We start from the raw sequence: 18,293 nt of genomic DNA, 5'->3' as shown, positions 1-18,293 counted from the left end.
CAGACTGATTTCAATGGGCCCCAAGCTGCAATCTTACGCAGATACCTAGAGGGTAAGACCCATTTGACTTTATGAGACTCCTTAGAAAAACAAAAAGCCAGAAAGGCTATCCTTGTAGCAACCAGGACTTCACTCAGAGATCAGCTATTATAGACTACTATTTTTCAGTTAGGATAAGGAAAAGAAGACTATAAAGTATATCTTCTGGCCCTAACAAAGAGCTCAAAATACTAGGGCTCTTGATTCCTGAACACTGGCAGCCCCTGTGGACTTTGGTATTATTTACATCTGGGTAAGCATACATAGGATCAAGATGTACATCAAAGATGTGCTCATACGTTTTGGTTATGGAGTCTCAAATGTCTCTTGAATACAACTCCAGCAATGAGAGGTCTACACTGGACCACATTACTCTTTATTTAACGTCACATCTCACATTGTAAAAACACTGTTAGCGGATAACACATTTTAAGCCTAAATTTGATCAAAATGCCTTACAAATGATCAAGTGTTGTAGCATCAATGTTTGTCACCTGGATAAGTTTGCATCATGCCAGACTGCCTGCCTATCAACCGCCAACTGGTACAATCAATAGTAGCTGAATTTCTGGCTTACTCCCGGAGAGTGCACAGGAGGGATGATGTTTGCTTCACCAGCACCGTGAATATTGGCCAAGCTAGTTGGAGAACACAATAGGGGAGATGCAAAACTATCATGTTTTGAACCATGCTTTGTACTGGATTTTTTAAAGGGGGAAGATCAGTATGGTAGTGGGGAAGGCAGAGTAAAGAAAAGATTGTGTGTTCATTGCTACTCAGCTACTGTCAGGGAATTATATTGAAACAGATTTGGAGGAACCATAGGAACGCAAAGCATCCACACTGTCTGTTGTGCATGTTGTGTTAAAATTCCACAGCCCTACTGACTGATAGTGTCAAAAAATTCATAGCCTTTTTCAGGCGCTATAGAACAAGGCTCAAGGGCAACTCACTTCCCAACCCCACATCCAAATCTATACAGACATGCCTCCCCTTAGTACCACATGGCAACCAATAATCTGCATCAGCCTGCTATGGACAAAATGGGCTAGTATTCCTAATTTAAAAAGTCCAAATTCTGAAACGACAAGATAAAATCTGAAAAAACAAGCAAGATTACAGCCCAGAAGAAAGAATAAATATCTACTTTATTCCAAACATAGAATCTGGGATTTTTAAGCACCAAATTTAAATTCCACTACTGACAACATGCTTCCTCTCCAGTGCCCTATCTGTCCCTGACTGAGAGACTTTTATACAAATATCAGGATGTGACAAACTTATATCTTGTTGCAGCTGGAATGTGCTGTCAAGACAATCTTCACTTTAAACATTCTACATCTCCACTTTAAACGTTCTACATTGCAAAATTTCCTTGACAAATAAGAGGGCTACAATGCCTTTTTGATGAATGGACTGAATTATCCCATTTACAGAGTTATGGAAACAGACTTGGCTGCTACAGAGCCATTTACCTCACTGAAGTGGGCAATTTAAGAATGTGTTTGTGCTTCCCAACATCTAAGCGAGGGTCAGGGCTGTACACAAAATTGCAATTTCACAGGAGCACACATACAAAAACCTTCACAGATTGTGGTACCGGATGTGTATTTTCATTTTCTGGGAAACTCAGTTTTCATGTTTTTTTAAAAAGCAGCTTTTTAAGTATTTGTAAATATTTGCTTGAAAATGTCTTGACAATCCCTGATCAACTTCAGAAACCCAGCTAAGATTTCCAGTGGTGGAAGAGTGGAGCTTCAGTGTCTTACCCTACTCAATACTAGCCAAATCAGGAAAAATATGGGGAGAAAACCACCACCACCGAATATTTTTTATAATAAATGCAGGATAAATATAGCCCTGCCCCCATAGCTCAGCAACAGCACATTTTTTTTTTGATATATAAGATCAGTCCTTGGCATCTTCCACTGAAGGATCTCTGATTGTTGGGCTGCAAAGGAACCTACTGGGTGAGGATGGACCAATGGGTTAAGGCAGCTCAATACAAGGCAGCTTCTTTATATTAGAAACATCATAATGGCATCAAAAGGCCTTGTGGAACAGGCTCAGACTATGCATTAGTGCTCACGTGGCACTTCATAGTATTCTATTATTTACCGCATAACAGGCAAGCTAGGCATGATGGCAGCAGTTCCACAAGGGTGGTAAACCCATGGGCCATGGGCCAAATCAGGCCTGCCAAGCCTTTTCAAATGGTTTCTCTCCTTCCAGCACAGTGTTGAAATTGGGAGGAAAGCCACTGTCTCTGGTTTTCAGAGACCAGTCTCTGAAGAGGAAACACTGGGATTGTCCTCTGCACTGCACTGCTGTGCTTGGTAGAGAGATTTAAACCTCTCCAGAAAGCTCAGTAGTGTAATGGGGATGAGTGTGTGTGTGTGTGTGTGTGTGTGTGTGTGTGCATCGTGTGCCGTGTGTTTATGAACGAGAGACAGAATTTGCACCGGCATATGTGTGAGTGTTTAAGCTGTCTGTATGTGTGCTTGCTCTGGATGGGTGATGAGAGTGTGCTGTATGTGTGTCTGCCAGTGGGTGAGTGCAAGAAACAGTGGGTCCAGAGTGGCCATTCCCACTTTCACTTTGGCCACAAGGCTCCACTGGCATGCGGCTCCTGGAGTAAAAAAAGTTAGTCCTGTTAAATACTGGAAGTAAGCTGGGAGAGGGGTTGCAGGCAAGAGGAGGCTTAAGGCACATGCAGCACCCTCTTTCTACATGCCCGAGACAGTTCTGTTTAAACACATGAAACTGCTGCCCTGGCATGCTAGTTTGGCCCTATGTCCATGCCATCTTCCTCGACATGGCCTGTTTAGAGCACTCCATGTCCACTTCTCCAGGCCACAGAGATCTCTCCAGACCCACCAGCAGGTCTTGGTGGCACCCTCGGATGTTAACTGGGTACCTTGCTCGGACAAACTTGTAAGCGGCCAGCAGTCTCATGTGATGCTTGACCATCAGGTACTGAATAACACAGGTAGGAGCCAGAGAGTAGCCATCCCTGCAGTGAATCAGAACCCGCTTTCTTTTCTCCAGAGAGGCCTCAAGGCACTCATTGATGTCCCAGAAGCATGGCTGCTGCAGAGACAGGCATTCCTCCTCCAAAGGCCCTGGGATGTGCACCTTGAGGCGGGACCAGCTATGTTGGGGCCCTCGGCTACAAGTGCAGGGGATGAAGCTCAGTCTGCAGTCCTTGGGCAAACTGCTCATGTCAATGATGCTGTCAATGTTGTTCTTGCAAAGCGCCTGCCCACTGTAAGCTGCACAGAGGTTCCCCAGATAGATGCAATCCGTCACCCTGGCAATGATCGGTTCCAAGAAACTGAAGCCTGTCTGCACCTCCCTTGGCTTTGGGTCACTGGCTGCCCGAGATTTGAGACTCCCATGGTGGCTCTTCATGGAGCTAGAAACAGACAAGGGGCTGGAATTGAATTCAAAATTGCCTTTCCACAGCAATGGAGAAAGCAAAGATGCCTGGATGGAAGACTTGGGCTTGGATGGAGACTCCACTGGCTTGGACGTGGTAGATTTGGATACAGAGGCACAGAACAAGGACACCCGTTCCAGTAAACCTGTGCTGCTGGCTGCCCCACCACTGTGGGCTTGCTTCATCTATGAAAAGAGGATAAGCGTACCTGTTAAGTTCCTGGCACTTTAGACTATAACGTACTCCTGGATTCACAAACTGGCCCAGGGGCATGTCAGACAACATGGCCTGCTACCCATCTCATATGTACCTGAAAAAATGTCTCATCACCCTAGTCCTTGTGATAATGGCTGATCACAGGCATGCCTAAACCATCACTCACCTGAGCATGAAGGTTCTCTGGAGAGACCAGGCCATTGTACTGCCTGGTACCATCTGATGAGATAGATAAGCACAGTGGCTGGTGAATCTTCATGGGTGACTGGGACCTGGAAGAGGCTTCTCTGATGCTGATCTTTTGTTCCAGCACTTCATTCCTGTTCATCACCAAGTCTGGGCAGGAACCTGCAAGAACAGGATGATCCCACCAAAGACAGATGCTGATAAAATATCTCCACATAACACACATAAATATATAATGTTCCATGAATGTTAATGAATTCTGCCTCTGGGAAGAGGCAATTCCTTTCATGCGACTCCACTGCCACTGCTTTTAGACTGTGTTTTGTCATGAACACACACACAACTTTAAGTGGAGCCTTTCACTGGAAGGTAAAAGTCACATCTGTTTCTATCATCATTCCCTTTTCTCACTTAGCATATAGATATAAAATCTGCTAATAGGCCATTAATTAAAAGCACATTAAAATATTTCATTTACTCCCTAAAATGTGTGAGTTGTATCCAACTAAGATACATGTTAGTCATATCCATTAATTTCAGTGGGTATACTCTGAGTAGGGTTAGCATTGGATACTACCCTGCATTTTTTTTTAACATCAGTCTTGTATTTAAGCACTACCCTACTAGCCACAGGTGATCAGGAATTCCAAGAAGGTGAATAAACAGGCTGGCAGAAGGATGGAGCCCTCCATCACTCCTCTGTGCCCAGTGCAGAACCCAAGCTAGCTGCTAGAGGAGACAAGCCCCCATCCTCTGCACCTAGCAAGCTGTCACAGGAGAGATAGAACTCTTTGTCCTCCTCTGTCAGCCTTCAGCAAGCTGGTAAATTTGTTTGCAGGCTAGTAACTTCTGTGGGCTTATTTACAAGGCTAGTTTAAATGCACTTTCAGACACTCAACATTGCTTCTACTTGCTGTAAAGAGCATGCAGACTTAATACTTATACAATGGGCCACCTGCCTTCCAGAGGCAGCAAAGAAAAAGAACGTCCCCTGGGTGGTGTTATTATTGTTAAGATTATTGTCATCAGGCTCCAGGCCTCAACTGTGTTTTATATTAAAACTAATTAGTAAATAGCAGTATCTGTTCTTACTGGAAGCCTGAAGACACCTTGATCGTACAGATGAGCATAGCTGTGACAGAGGACAAAATGGCTCAGGTCAAACCAACTCCTGCAGCATATGAAGCTTTTGCCAGTAGCACAAATTCATTCTGTTCTGCAACTAATCCATTGCAATCCAGGTACAAAAATCCACTGCCAAACACGCATAGTTAGGCTATGTATTCTGACCTTTTAAAAACAATCTGCACAAGTTTGAAATTAAGCAATCTGTTGTTAATTTGGAAGATATATTTTTCTACATACATATACAATAGCGATATTTCAATACTTTGAGTGCAATCCGTTACAGAAAAGGACAGAAATGAAATATATAAGGTTGAATCCAATTGTGCAGAAGGGCTTTAGATCCAGCAGGCACCTCCACTAACATAAGGTGGAGGAGAAGCAATCTTCACCAATCCTCCCTACAGCCCTTGAAAATCTGCTCCAGAGGGTGAGGACCCCTCCAGAACAATGTGGAAGGTGGTACAGGTGGAAAAAGGATAAGTGGAAATTACCTCATCCTTCCATTAGAGGAAATCTCTGCTGGATCAAAACCCAAAGAAGAAAGCCACCACAGGATTCAACCCACAATAATCTGTTCTTATAACATCCCACGGAATTTGGGCTGATGCACACAGAGGATGTCACCTGTCACTGTCTTCCCTTTCCTCCTACATGAAAATTCAGTCTTTTGCAGTGTGGTCAACACTTGGTTCTCTCCATTAATGATAACAGCCACTTTTGCCCGATCTCATTATTCATCAGATTCTGCACTAAGATGTGTGAACAAATTCTGTGCCCTGAAAACTTTCTTTGTCCAACCTGTCTCATTCACAGAAATTATAGAGATGTGCATAATTTATTCAGGCTTGGCCAGGCACGGAGAGAACCAAAAGTGCCACAGGGCACTCAAACCTTCCCACCCCTCCTGGCCAGTGGATTTTATACACAGACACAAACTTTGGCTTCTGAGATTTCATCTAGTATGGATGCCATCTGATTCAAGCCCCTCTCTGCAGCCATAAACTAGAAAGCTGAGATCCTTGGTATATCTTCCCACTTCTGTAGCACAAGCCAAATTCCATCCTTGTCCTACACTTGTGTGGAATAAAAAAATATACATGGAACCTTGAGCATGCTGGCATACCAAAGCTGCCCCACCCCATAATAGGCCAAATAGTTTTAGTCTGCAGTATAGATGTGTCACCCCCAGTTTGTTTTGTGAAGACCTAAGCTGAGGCATCCCTTCCAACTCCTCCTCCCAACTTCCCTGGGAGTAGCATCAGGTATCAGAAGCAAATAAATGCTGTTGCATGTATTCTGCCACTGTCGTTTAACCCCATGATTAAAGGATACACTGAAAGCTGAAGAAGAAGGATTGTTTGTACAAATGGTGGACATTTTGGAAAGTGGGGAGGGGGCTAACATTCATTTGCTCAAGGATAACTCAAGAGTAGGCTGCACAGACAACAGAATTGGGAGGGATGCGGTGGTGGTGAAGCGATGTCCTATAACCCTTCTGGCACCAGGAAATCTGGTCCTACTTTAGCCTTACACATACAAAGCTTCTAAAGACAGATAAGGGCTAGGCTGTAAACCAGATGAGCCCAGATAAGGCGTTTCTTAACTACCTCTTGCAAAATGTGGTTTTTATCTTTCTAAAGCAAAGAAAGCCCTTTGGATGGGGGTGGGGGGATCAGTTCAAGATTCCTGGGCTCCAACAAGTCTTCTATATCATGTTCACCAAAATGCCATCTTGTTCAAAGGTTCCAATTGTTCCTTACCATCTGGATTCACTTTCAGTAGCAGAAGCAACTAGCGTCTTGGAACGTCTTCCATGTTTCACTTACCTGTGTGGTGCTGGGAAAGTGCCACAGGGGAAGACAGATGCAAGGCCTTCCAAAGATGCTTTGTAAACAAGGCTGGAAATTGAGAGAAAAATGCATGCTAGCAAGGAATATAGTGGCAGGCTGATCAGACATCAAAGGCCAAAACAAAAACACATGTTAAAGCTGGTGCACTTAACATGCAGTTGATGGCTTCCCTTTTCCATCGCCTCTAAACCAGTGCAATGTTTATGGCCCGTAGTACTATAAACTTGTAAAGCACCTAAAAAAATTAAGCACTGTACAAATGTTGGTCTCCTCCTCACCACAGGAACATAGGAAGCTGCCTTATACTGAGTCAGATCATAGATCCATCTAGCTCAGTACTGTCTACACTAACTCAAAGTGCATGAAGTGAGTCTTGTATTTAAGCACTAGACTGGTAGCCAGAGGCACCAAAGAATTGGATGTAGGCAAGTACATGGAATTCCATGCAGGTGAGTGGCAGAGAAGGGATGTAGCACTCTATTCCTCTTTTGTACCCAGCATAAAATAGAAACATGTACGCCACCTTGAGCTCCTTGGAAGAAAGGTGGGGTATAAATGTAATGATAAATAAATACGAAACACACCAGGCTCCTGCGGGAGGGAGGGATCTCTACGTTTGTCCTCCGCAAGCCCCCACAAGGCTGGTAAATTTCTTTGCAGACTAGTAACTTTTTATTTACAAGGCTTCATGAAGTGTTATACTAAGCTGATGGTTACAGATATATGACTGTGGGGAGTGGGAACTGTAAATAATGAGATGGGGTAAATGAAATGCAAAAGGTTTAGGCTGTGACTATTACATTAAAGGTGAAATGTATGCAGTGTTGTTGCAGTGACAATTCACACAGGAATTGCAAACGGTTGCCAGAATACATTTCTAAAGGTGCCACAAGACTCTTTGACGGTTTTGCTGCAACAGGCAAATGCAGCTATCTTCTCAGGAAACTGTAACAAAGAATACTGTGAACCAGTAGTGTAGTGGCAAATTCAGAACTGCAGCGTATCTTCATGATAGTCACACCCACACACCCTCCCCTGCTTTTTGCTGCTAGGTTGAGAATGAGATCCTTGCTAATTCCTTCTCTCACAGCAACATATATCCCTAGGAGCCAATAAGCATGAAAGGGGAGAATGATAGCTGACTCATCTTTCACTCTGATTGACTCCGATCAGTAGGAAAGGGCAAGGAAGCATGGTAGAAGACTCTTCTCAGTGGCTAACACACTCCCCTTTCACGCTGATTGTCTCATAGGTGCTGGAGACGTAGAGACCCTGCTGGGACCCTGCTCCCAAGAAAGTAAGGGGTCTAAGACCCCCTGAGACCCTGGACGACTACAGCCCTGCTGTGAACCAAATATAGGAAATGGCCACACAAACTCCAGCTTTAAATTCTAAGTGCACCCAGCCCAAAGAGCTCTAAGTACTATGTGATAAAAACAGGGATTTTTAATATTAATTGGATTTTTAAAAAAACCAGCCATTCAGTTCTTAAAAGCCATTCAGGTCTGAGAGAAGCTCAAGCACATTTAACACAAACAAACAGTGGCAATAGTCAGGCCATCAATGGAATAAGAATGAAGCAATGCTAAAAACCCACAACTATCCTTAAAAAGTTTGCAGGAACAAGCAAAATAGGCACATCAGTGTTTCTCAATGGGGGACTTGTTCCCCAGCCTCAAGGCTGCATTCCTTCCAGGATTTGGCCTAAAAGAAATTGAGTCCACTCTAAGCCTATGTCTGCTGTGCAAGGGGCATTAGTAGAGGTCATGATATTGCATTAATGCAGCACAGCACTTGGGATATTGCACCAGGGAAGGAATTCCGGAGACTGCTACTGTATGGGGAAATACTTTGCACAATGCAGGCTTACATATAGAGGAGCCTGTACAGGAGACTTTCCATGTTGACATGAACGGAGATTGCCTAAAATGACATTTATGCAATATATCAACCACAGAGAATGAACTCAAAACATTTCTGGCAAGAGTCAACGTTCATAGTACCTCCTATCATGCCTGACCATTGGCCATGCTGGCTGAGGCTGATGGGAGTTCAAGGCCAGCAATATGTGAAGGTCCACAGGACCCCACCCCTGCCAAACAAAAACAGAGGCCAATGAGAGGCTATGAGCAAGATGTGATATGGGTAGGATCCAATCAGGGAAGGCTAAGAGCACAAGGTCCCAGGTTCAATCCCAAGCAGGATCTCCGAGCGTAGATAGCCATTGCCATTCAGTGGAGAAAATAGTGGACTACACATGGAACATACAAAGTTTCTTTTACTGGGTCTGACCATTGGTTCAAGCTTGTCCAGTACTGTCCACTCTGAATTGCAGCTGCTCTCCAAGATTTCAGACAACAGCCTTTCTTCACCTACCCTAGAGATGCCAGGGTGTCAGGACTGAGTCTGGGACCTTTTGCATGTCACTGAACTAGGGCCTTCCTCTTGGCTACACAGGTCTTACTTAAAAGGAGCTTCATCTTGAATACCCACACATCCATGGGCCCCCACAGGAATGGGGCAGAGAAAGGAGAACAAGAAAAGGACTCGCATAGGGAAACAGGAGACTGTCACAGAAGCTAACAAATGATCTAAACAACAGGATGCTGACTAGTGTGCACTTGTAACAAATATTTGTCAACAGCACCCTTTTCAGGCACCCGTAGAACTGGGTTTGTCTCCCTTCTCTTCCTTACCTGTAACCCCATTTTTCCTAGAATCGGGTCCTTTGTTCAACATTGTGCTTGCTGCTGATTCCATTGCATCCAAATGGAAGAACAGATGGTCTCTAGACTCTCAACCTGCAATATGACAGCTCTGGTTTTACAGCAGTTCATGGGAGATCCAGCCTGCTGGGAGAAATAAAAGCAGAATGGCAAGTTTGTCTGCAAAACCATTTGAAGGATTGTGATGAAACCGCTCGAGTGTACATGCTGTGTAGAAACAAGCTTGAATATTCCCAAGGAGTCAAACCAAATCTGAACCAAATCTTCATTCTTTCCAAAATTAGACGAGAGCAGTAATTTATTACTTGAAAGTCACTGATCAGCCTGCAGACTTTTTAAAGGGGGAGGGGGGGAAAGGTTGAAGGTTCAGAATAAGGGTCTGGTTAGAACAGCGTAGCAAGTACATTGGTCCCAACCAAAGTGAATAAAAGCAGGCAGGTCCTATCTTTAGTCATGGAGAGTCCCAGTCAGCGCAGAGTGTTTGTCATAGCTGCCTCCCAAGAGCCAGCCTGCAAGTAGGTTGCTCAAAAGCTTTAAAGAGTGGAAAACTGACAGCATGGGGGCAGGTGTTGTATAAGTGAGCGAGATAATATCAAGTAATCATCCAGACTCAATATACCATCTTTTCCTAGTTCTCTCCCCCGCCCCGTGTCCCAACTTTTGGTAAACAATGTAGGCTTTTCTGCCTTGTATATTTAACCACCTTCCAGTATGAAGATTAGGATAAAATATTGCAATGATATTGAATCACCCCACATCACAGATGCAAATCAGCATCACATTGTAAACTATGTTACATATTCCCACACGAACTGGAACATGTTCAGAAGCAATATAATTCTTTGATTACCTCATACTGGGACAAAAAAAGCAAAGGAAGGTCATCACTTACTTTTGGGCATTTTGACAATGTTCTTCCTCCACCAGCAACTGGTATGTACAAAGTTAGGAATAGGGAAAAATTTGCTTCAATTTGCGTTTCAAGCCAAATCCGTCAAATTCGCACTTTCCAAAACAATATGAGAATCGAAACACAGCCTTCCTTCAAAATTCACACTTATCCCAGTTTTGCAAAGCAGTTAGCCAACAAATGTTTACAAAAATACATATATTAGGGGAAAATGTGCATTAAAATGAATATATGTAAAATAACATACCAAAATGCATCATATGACAAGAAATTGCTTGCAAAATTGTGTACATTAGTCAAAACTGCCTACAAAAATGGGTTTATTTGGATACATTTGCACAAAAATGCTGGAGAACTTTTCTGAAGATTTAAAAAAAAAAACCAGTTCCTGCAGAGATGCAGAGAACGAAATTTAGGACTGGAAAAATGAAAAACTGAGAGATCTGCAAAGGTATTTTCTCTTATAGAGAGAGGCCTGCCACTACACATATCTCCTTCTTTAACAACCCTTGCCTGGAACCAGTTTCATATAGCAGAGGGGTGTGGAAGGTAGTGGAGGAGAGAAGCTAGTGGTGTCAAGAGAAAATGGCAAAGGGTGCCCGATCCTTCCCCACCCCTCAGGAGTATCAGAGCACCGCAAAGGAAAATGAGGGCACACGATAAAGCAAGTAATGGGGAGGAAGGCGAGAGACGGAGAGAAGGATGCTAAGAGGCCACCGGTTTAGAAACCTCAACCAGCAATAAAAAAGGCAGGGGGAAAAGGCTCCACCTCTCAGACCATATATCCGATCTCCTTACAAAGAGAACGCTTCACCCCAGGTAGAAACATTCAACCCTTGGGCAGAGAGCAAGCTGCAAGTTTACGCGCTGATTGTGACCACCCCTACCACGCCATCCACTCCAGCGCAGCCCCGCTTCCAGATCCCTCTTCGCCCATCTCTCTCTCTCCCACACACACCCCGAGCCGGGGACGGAGTTTCCTTTCTCCGCCTGGACGCGCGTGCGTTGCAGGAAGTTGCAGCGCGCTGTTCAGCTGCGGAACTCAGCAAAGTTTAGGATAAAGTTCCAGATGCGGCCCTTGGGAATCGCCTTGGGCTGCACTTGCCGGGAAGGAACCCCTAACTCAGAGAGATCCCCACCGGATTGGCAGAGATTTCGAGCCATCTCTTCCCAGAAACATGAGCCGTCGGGAGGGAAAGAAAGGGCCGGGAGGACCGGGCGAGGGGAGGATGGGAAATGTAGTCGTTGAGGCACAAGCGGGCCTCCTCTGCAACATGCCTGCTTGGGGCGGCAAAATTGTTTAACCGCCGTTTTATTTAATCGCCGTTTTATCCCGCCTCTGCATCATTTTTAATGTGTGCAAAGTGCTTTACAATTCTTATCTCTGGCTTATAGACACAGCGGTAGTTTGCTGAATCCTTTCACAATCATCTCTATGAATTGGTCATATTTTAATCCATCTAAACTCTGCATTCATAATTTAAATTCATTCATAATTAGTTTTTGTTAATTGTGACATTATTACTAAATCATGCAGAATGAGGGTGCTGCTGTGTCACTCTCATGAGACTAGATGTAAGATTGTCAGTCAATAACTGCCTTTAGGAGGGGTGTGTGTGAGAGAGATTTTACTAATTACAGCTGTTGTGAATAGTCACTGTGCTTATTGTACATATATTTAACCTTTAATTGAATTTTCAGCCTGTACTTTTTGTATTTCATTGCCATCTGACTCCACCATCTACATTCTTTCTCCCTTACACACTTGTGTGTGTGCACTCATTGAGAATAACATTTCATGCATCTCATCCATGTAAACTTATGTCATAGCTAATTTGTTAAGTCTTTAAGATACCACAATACTAATCTTGGAAGGATAACTTATTGTGGAAAGATAACAGAGAGTCATGCCCACTTTGAAACCTGAACTGCTGAACAAGATGCTGGGGACATTTCCCAATTCTGTATATTGCAGGTAATTAAAACTGGGGCCACATACTCATTGTATAATTACAATAAGTCCTTTATGGCATGCTAATTTTGCCTCACTGATTGAGTGAAAGGCTGGAACATCCAAATTGCCAAGTTACAATGGGCTATTTAGTAAATGAAGGACCTTGTGTCTCCCTACTCCCTACATGTACTGACTACAATAAAGAGTGTGCCAAATCTGTACTAATCTGTAATTGGCCATGATACCAATCTGAACAAAAAATGTCATAACATTTGAAAACAAGAGCCTCACAACTTTCTCTGTGTGGAAATTCTGAATGTTTTGTTGTGTGATAAAACATGTGCATTTATTACATAAAATATTTATGCTTAAAAATGTTCAGAATAATGTATTTGGTACCAATAATTTTACCCAAATAACTGAGCTGCATGGTGAATAGTCTGTCTTATTGTTGCATAGGCATGTATAGGACTGCATTGTAAGTAAGCCTCATTTAGTTCAATGAGGTTTATTTCTAAGTATGTATAGGATTGCAGCCTTAATGCAGGTAGCAGCCTTAGGCTGCAGTCCTATGCTCACTTGCCTGGGAGTACCTTGGAGTTCAGGACTGCATTGTAAGATGCACAGGAATTCATCCCTGATGGCCAACCAAAAATGTTCAGTTTTATCCTTTGCCATATTTCATCAAGGTCTAATAGCAAGTGGGAGAAAATTGCATAGTATAATGATGCAGATCACAGATTCTTTAACTTTTTCTTTAGGACTTCAAACAAGGATAGCTCAAAGAAAATATACAGAATGGCACTTACCTAGTTTTAAAAGCAGGAGTGTCTAGCACCAATCAACCGATTTTTATTTTGCTTCTTTGTTGTTGCTAACACTTTGCAGTGACTGCTAGGGCTGCTTGAATAAATCAAACAGCTTAGCAGCCTCAGTCATTTATGAAGGGTCTACTCCTCCGCAGAGCCAATTGCGATTGGTTGACCACTGCTCAGCTCACTTGGGGTATCCAAGATACTGCTCTCTATATGATGCCACACGTCATTGCCAGAGATCCAGAAACAGAAACTCTTTGCTAGTTTGTTGTACAAATATAGATAGGAGGAAGTGCCTGTTTCTAATATAATCTTAAAAATCAATTCGTGGACAATAAACCCTGCAGGCTCAGCCATAAAGAAGCATCAGGAGTAGGAACAAGGCAGACTGGCATAAAGCTAAGCTACACATGACTTCTAAATTGGTGAGTAGGAAGAATCAAGATCTTCTCGCAGTTATTGCAGTATTTATTGACCCACTTGATAGTGATGGTAGGTGGCAATTGCAATCCATATTGGGCTCTAGCAACATAAGCAGCAACTTTACCCAGCCAGAGCAGAACCAAGATACAATATGCTCCTTTGTGTCACAGTGAGCACATTTATTATTTGCTAGCCCCAAACAGAAGAAATTTAAAGCATGAAGACTTATCTTGCTCAGAATTCACACAGAGGGCTCTAAGTGTGAGGATCAGGCACTTCTTGCTTCAGATCCCCATAATGTATGATGCTTTCATCCTGATAGCTGACATGTCAGGATTATATTACAGCATAAACACAGCATTTATTTTACTGCATTTATATTTATTATTTATTTATTTAAAAAGTTTATACCCCACCCTTTTTCCGAGGAACTCAGGGCGGCTTACATTAAAAACCAGAAATGATTAATAAACATAATATTCATTTTAAACAATTTACAAATAAATTAAATAAACATAAGTTAAAACTAACAACATTAGTTAAATGCCCGTCTAAATAGAACAGTCTTCACCTGCGCACGAAAAATCGATAATGAGGAAGCCAACCGAACCTCACTAGGGAGAGAATTCCACAGTCCGGGGCGGCCACCGAAAATGCCTTATTCTGTGTCTCTGCAAGATGAACTTGCAGGAAAGAAGGGGTAATGAGAAGGGTCTCGCTGGAGGATCTTAGAGTCCGAGCAGGTTCATAGAGGGAGAGGCGCTCTGACAGATAGCCTGGACCTAAGCCGTATAAGGCTTTATAGGTCAAAACCAGCACCTTGAATTGTGCCCAGAAACAAATGGGCAACCAGTGGAGCTGATACAGCAGAGGGGTTGTATGTTCTCTATATCCTGCCCCAGTTAGCATCCTGGCTGCAGCTCTTTGTACCAATTTCAGTTTCCGAGCAGTCTTCAAGGGAAGCCCCACGTAGAGCGTGTTACAGTAGTCTAATCGGGATGTAACTAAGGCATGTGTCACCGTGGTCAAGTCTGACTGATCAAGAAATGGGCGCAGTTGGCGCACCAATCTTAATTGAGCGAAAGCACTCCTAGCCACAGCCGAGACCTGTGCCTCCAGAGTCAGAGCCGAGTCCAGGAGCACTCCCAAACTGCGAACCTGTGATTTCAGGGGGAGTGTAACCCCATCCAGCACAAGTTGAATCCCTATTCCCTACTCCGCCTTCCGACTGACGAGGAGCACCTCTGTCTTGTCAGGATTTAATCTCAGCTTGTTTGCTCCCATCCAGTCCATCACTGATACCAGGCATCGGTTGAGAACCTGGACGGCTTCCTTGGTTTCATCAGGTGGAAAGGAGAGATGGAGTTGGGTGTCATCTGCAAATTGGATGCACCGAACCCCAAAACTCCGGATAACCTCTCCCAGCGGTTTCATGTAGATATTAAATAACATGGGGGACAGAACTGAACCCTGTGGGACCCCATAGATCAATGGCCAAGTGGTCGAACAGGAATCCCCCATAACCACCTTCTGGGTTCGTTCCTCTAGGAAGGACCGGAGCCACCGTATTACCATGCCTCCAAGTCCCATCCCAGAAAGGCAGCCCAGAAGGATACCATGGTCGATGGTATCGAAAGCAGCTGAGAGATCCAGTAAAACCAACAGGGACACACTCCCCCTGTCCAGCTCCCTGCAAAGGTCATCCACCAAGGCGACCAAGGCCATCTCAGTTCCACAACCTGGCCTGAAACCAGATTGAGCTGGATCTAGATAATCCGTCTCATCCATAAATCCCTGGAGCTGAGCAGCCACCACCCGCTCTATTATCTTGCCAAGGAAAGGAATATTGGATACTGGGCGGTAATTACCTAATAATAGGGGGTCCAAGGAAGGTTTTTTCAACAAAGGTCTTATTACTGCCTCCTTTAGACAGGACGATATTCTGCCCTGTCCCAAAGAGGCATTAATCACTTCCATGACCCACTTAACCAGTCCCTCTCTGGCAGTTTTTATAAGCCAGGAAGGGCAAGGATCTAACATGCACGTGGTAGGGCGTACTTCTCCAAGGATTCTGTCCACATCCTCAGGTTGAACAAGCTGAAAAGAATCCATTCTAATTAAGCAAGCAGGAGCCGAAGTTACATCCATAGAGACTGTATTAATCTTGGCGTCTAAGTCAGAACGAATCTGAGCGACTTTGTTTGCAAAATAACATGCAAACTCATGGCAGTGGGCTATAGAGTGGTCAACATATTCATGAGGGTCAGAGTTTAAAAGACCCTTGACAACTTGGAACAGTTCCGCCGGGCGAGACCCAGTGGATGCAATAGAGGCGGAGAAGAAGGATTTCTTCTGGGTCCTCACTGCTATGGAATAGGTCTTTAAATAGGCTCTAGCCCATGTTCGATCAGATTCGCTCAGAGTTTTCCCCGAGACCAAGGTGGTGTACACAGTTCTTCTCCTCCTCATTTAATCCCCACAACAACCATGTGAGGTAGGTTATGCTGAGAAGCAGTGACTGTCCCAAAGTCACCCAGTGAGCTTCATGGCTGAGTGGGGATTCAAACCCTGGCCTCCTAAGTCACAGTCCAACACTCTAACCAATATACCACTCTGGCTCTTAGAATTGTGGAAGAGGATAGCGGCTAGCATTGACACTGGCTAGCTTTGGTGTCTCAGGAACAATTTGAGGTGAGGATGTTGACTTGAAAACCCTAACTTGCTGAAGTCCAACATACTCTCCTTTTCCCCTCTGTTCCTTTGTGCATTGTCTGATTTCTTAGTCTAGGGGCACATGGCCCTCGCTTGGGCTGTGAGAGGGCCTGGCTTCAAATCCCAGACAAGCCCTACCAGGGAGTGGAGGGTAGATATCCTGTTAGAAATTTGAGGGAGGGACCATAGCTTATTGCTAGAGCACATGGATTGCATGCAGAAGGTCCCATGTTCAGTCCCTGGCATCCCCAGATAAAATGAGACCAGGAGTAGTACAGGGGAAATCCCTGAAGAGCCACTGCCAGTCAGAGTAGGCAGTACTGAGCTACATAGACCAATGGTCTGACTCAGTAAAAGACAGCATTTTATTATACAGCCACAAGAGTGGCTGCATACTATAGTCAGCATGGATTTTTCGCATTCTGCAATGTTAAATGAAAATATAACCCCATGCCATTTTGATACTTCCCATAAGCTCATTTCAAAACAAAACCTTACAAAACCTATACTCCTGAACCCAGAAACGCTTGCTTAACAACCCTTTAAATTTTCATGGTGATACACAAAACAGTCAGAGAGAATTGAGAGTTCAAAGTGTAAAAAGAGAGGGAGAAAAAACAGACCCCTTTGGGACTTTTTTCAGTCAGAGTTCTCATAATATGTTGAAATTAATTTAAAATCACCCAGGTTCACAGAGTACCTGTAATCCTATTACTGACCTTGCCCCATACTCTGACCTTCATCTTCTGCAGTTTAAAAGTTTAAAAAAATGCCTGGCTGATTTTTAATTAATTTAAGAAATCTAGCATTAAACTCAAAGATAAGGCCGGGCATGCTCAGTAAGAACCAACTGTCAGTGTTCTAAAAGCCAGACTCACAGCTGCTGGGTTTGCCTAATCAGGGGGTCACACCCAGGCCAGGCCTTTATTTCACTTTAGACAGTCATGGCTTCCCCCAAAGAATTATGGGAAGTGTAGTTTGTGAAGGGTGCTGAGAGGAGACTCCTACCCATCCAATCTCCTCCCCTACCCCTTCCTCCCTCTACCTCCCCTTCCCCTTCTTGTCTTCCTTCTCCCCTCCCTGCCCTTCCCTCAGGTCAGGTTCACCTATCCTAAGCATGACTGCACAGGAGTAAATCCCACTGAACTCAAAAATGCAAATGATCAAACCCGCCCTGCCCTCCTCCCCCTCCTGTTCCCTCCCTCTTGCCCTTCCCTCCCCCTTCCTTCACCCCTCACTCCTCCCATTCCAACCCCCTCCTTCCTCTCCCCTCTCCCCCTTCCTCATTCCCTCTACTTTCCCCTCCCCATGGTCAGTTTCATCTATCCTAAGCATGATTGCATGGGAGTAAATCCCACTGAACTCAATAACCATGCAAATGATCAATCCATTCTCAGCAAACTTGCAGAGGATTCTGTTGCTTACCTCCCAGATTAAAAAGTAGAGAAATTCAGTAATAGGCAAAAAAACCTTGTGGTTTAAGAACGGACCTATACCCAAGAGATATTTCTATCCAATTTTAAAAAGCAGGGAAATTGGGGAGCTATAGTGAATGCATCAGGGGAGCAGGAGGCCTGACCTCCTCTCTGAGATATTGTACTGCCCTACATATTTGTAAAAATGCAAACATAATTTGGGTTGGTCTTTCACAGTCCAATCCACTTCCTGTGTAGCTTGGAAGAATTTGGTCACATGTGCCTCTGAGCATATGGTGAGTGGTGGCAACACCTGCAATCAACCCAAAAACAGAAACAAGACATGTGCTGTGCTGATCTTTTTTTAGCAGGGAGGAAGCAACAATATTAAAACAGCTGATATAGTTCAGATAGTCACTTTAAATATGTTTGATTTACTTTGCAATTTTAGTGAAGTTTCGAACAGTAAATCATTCTCTT

At 43.9% G+C, this 18,293-nt stretch overlaps 1 protein-coding gene across 10 annotated transcripts; it reads right to left on the bottom strand.

Annotated features, from left to right (window-relative positions):
• Window positions 1-411: 411 nt before the first annotated feature.
• LOC133376998 (uncharacterized) lies at window positions 412-11,738 on the bottom strand. Of its 10 annotated transcripts, none has more exons than XM_061610142.1 (5): window positions 11,634-11,738; window positions 9,555-9,707; window positions 6,835-6,906; window positions 3,861-4,042; window positions 412-3,663 (listed from the first exon to the last, which is right to left on the bottom strand). In XM_061610142.1, the coding sequence occupies exons 2-5, from the start codon at window positions 9,616-9,618 to the stop codon at window positions 2,830-2,832; spliced, it is 1,152 nt and encodes a 383-aa protein (XP_061466126.1). In that variant the 5' UTR covers window positions 9,619-9,707; window positions 11,634-11,738; the 3' UTR covers window positions 412-2,829. The 10 variants fall into 10 exon arrangements, with proteins under 10 accessions (XP_061466126.1, XP_061466118.1, XP_061466119.1 ...); XM_061610134.1 differs by lacking the exon at window positions 11,634-11,738 and adding an exon at window positions 11,382-11,627 and having other exon boundaries at window positions 9,555-9,710; XM_061610135.1 differs by lacking the exon at window positions 11,634-11,738 and adding an exon at window positions 11,382-11,627.
• Between the last annotated feature and the right edge of the window lie 6,555 nt (window positions 11,739-18,293).

Source organism: Rhineura floridana, chromosome 2, assembly GCF_030035675.1.
Source record: "Rhineura floridana isolate rRhiFlo1 chromosome 2, rRhiFlo1.hap2, whole genome shotgun sequence".
NCBI lineage: Eukaryota > Metazoa > Chordata > Lepidosauria > Squamata > Rhineuridae > Rhineura > Rhineura floridana.
This window is presented reverse-complemented; position numbering and strand designations above follow the sequence as displayed.

Excerpts from the sequence above, each read along its gene's own strand:
- LOC133376998 (XM_061610142.1), bottom strand. The coding sequence starts at position 9,618 with ATGGAATCAGCAGCAAGCACAATGTTGAACAAAGGACCCGATTCTAGG. Across the intron at positions 6,907-9,554 it reads TAGGAAAAATGGGGTTACAG|CCTTGTTTACAAAGCATCTT; the intron begins GTAAGGAAGAGA and ends CTCAATTTCCAG. Across the intron at positions 3,664-3,860 it reads CAGAGAACCTTCATGCTCAG|ATGAAGCAAGCCCACAGTGG; the intron begins GTGAGTGATGGT and ends CTCTTTTCATAG.